This window comes from Frankliniella occidentalis, unplaced genomic scaffold, assembly GCF_000697945.3.
Source record: "Frankliniella occidentalis isolate FOCC.00 unplaced genomic scaffold, Focc_3.1 Scaffold306, whole genome shotgun sequence".
Taxonomy (NCBI): Eukaryota; Metazoa; Arthropoda; class Insecta; order Thysanoptera; family Thripidae; genus Frankliniella; species Frankliniella occidentalis.
In genome coordinates this window covers 81,843-83,532 of record NW_026267431.1, presented here as the reverse complement: position 1 = coordinate 83,532, position 1,690 = coordinate 81,843, and the positions used below count along the sequence as shown (strand labels likewise).

At 66.0% G+C, this 1,690-nt stretch overlaps 1 protein-coding gene across 1 annotated transcript in view; it reads left to right on the top strand.

Annotated features, from left to right (window-relative positions):
* The first annotated feature begins 6 nt into the window (after positions 1–6).
* The window catches only part of LOC127750995 (collagen alpha-1(I) chain-like), a 5,735-nt gene continuing 4,051 nt past the window's right edge, over positions 7–1,690 (top strand). Inside the window, exons 1-3 of the mRNA XM_052273852.1 lie at positions 7–60; positions 930–1,192; positions 1,492–1,686. Of these exons, the coding sequence (XP_052129812.1) occupies positions 19–60; positions 930–1,192; positions 1,492–1,686 (500 nt within the window). The 5' untranslated portion in view covers positions 7–18. The remainder of the gene's footprint in view (positions 61–929; positions 1,193–1,491; positions 1,687–1,690) is intronic.

Below are 1,690 nucleotides of genomic sequence, written 5' to 3'. Positions count from 1 at the left end.
CCCGTAGCGCCGCCCCCCATGCTGCTGCAGTCCCCCCGCGGGCCCAGAGGCCACCCACAGGTAGAGTAGAGAGCTCACACCGCCGCGCCCTTCCCTCGCCACCCCGCCCAGCACCGCGTCCATGACAGTGATTGGGGCGTGCTTGTCTATTCATAGATCAGCTCGCTACCATGAGCAGGAAGTGGGACTTCCCTATCCCCTTTCGCTCTTCCGGCGCGTCCCTACACCTATCATCCTCGCCCCGCCCCGCCCCCGCCCGCCCACTGCATTGTCCGGGTGGATGTTTGCCAGCCGTCAGTCAGAGGCCTCCCCTGTCCCGCGCAGAGCCCCGGATTGTCCCGTCGGTGCCGCCCGTCCCGCCCTCACGCGCCTAACGCCCCTCTCCAGCGCGACGCCCTGCCGCCCCGCCCGGCCCCGGCTGGCTCAGCCGGCCGCACCCCTCTCCTCCTCCCCCTCCTCCTCCTCCACCACCCTGCTCCCGCTCCCCGCCTCTGTTTGTCTCTTTTTCGGCGCTCGCCTCGCACGTCTATGAGAGCCCTCCACTCTCTCCCCTACCCTCTCCTTTTGCGCGCTTGTTGGGCTCGTCGGGGGGCTTTTACCCGCGTAATGGCCAGCTCGCTAAAAGAAGGCGCGGTGCGGAATCCCAAGGACAGCAAACTTCCATTTTTATCTCATCAGATGCAACCCCCTCCCCACTCTCCCCCTTCCCCTCTCTCCCGTTCGCAATAAAGTTTCCCCCTGCTCGCCCACTTAAGACTCTTACTCTCGCTCAACTGTCCCTCCCCGCGAGCTTCCATATTATGAGTGTCCCCCATTTCATTCGCTCACAGCAAGAGTTGTTGCGCCGCCGCGCGGCAGAGCCAGTCTCAGGGAGGAAACAGCCTTGCTGCACAAGAGTATTTCTGAAACACTAACCTCGTAATTTGCAGTTGATGGGCCGCGGGCTTCCGTCCGGACCGCCGCCGCTCGCCCCGGCGCCGCACACACCGACTCGGAGTGCTAGCGGGGGGCCGCCCATGATGGGCCCGCTCGGCCCGCTCCCGCTGGGCGCCGTGATCCGCCAGCAGCAGCCGGGCGCCGCCGGACAGGGCGCCACCGTGGGAGCCTCGCTGCACTCGTCCAACGACAGCGGCTTCAGCAACGAGCCGCCCGCCGCCCCCGAGATCGACTACTCGGACGACGAGCCTTCCAGGTGCGGCCCGCGTGTGTGTGAGAGAGACAGAGAGAATCTGCGGCTCGCCACGTTGCGATGGCGAACCGCCTCGGGCAGGACACCTTTGTGAATTTCTGTGGCTCGGTGATGGTGGAAACGCCTCTTGGGTAGTGTTCTGGTCTGGTGACTTCTGGTGGCGGTTTCTTTGGTCGGTGACGGTACTTCGTCTTCCTCTTCCTTCTCTTCTTCTCGTCCTCTTCTGGTGTGAGTACCTCGGATCCTCTTCCTCCTCCCCTTCCCACCAACGCCGTGTCTGACAGCAGCTCTCCCTTCCCCAGGGGCGGCGACTCCACTCCGAGGGCCAACGGCTCCCCGTCGGACTCACCCCGGGGCTCCGGCTCACCGAGGGGCTCACCGGGCAGCGAGGAGCGCGCGCTGTCCAACGTGAAGGGCTGGCTCCTGTACAAGTCGGCGCTCGACCTCTGGGACGACGTCGAGGCCCAGCGGGAGCACCGCGGCGGCCGCGCGCCCCCGCCA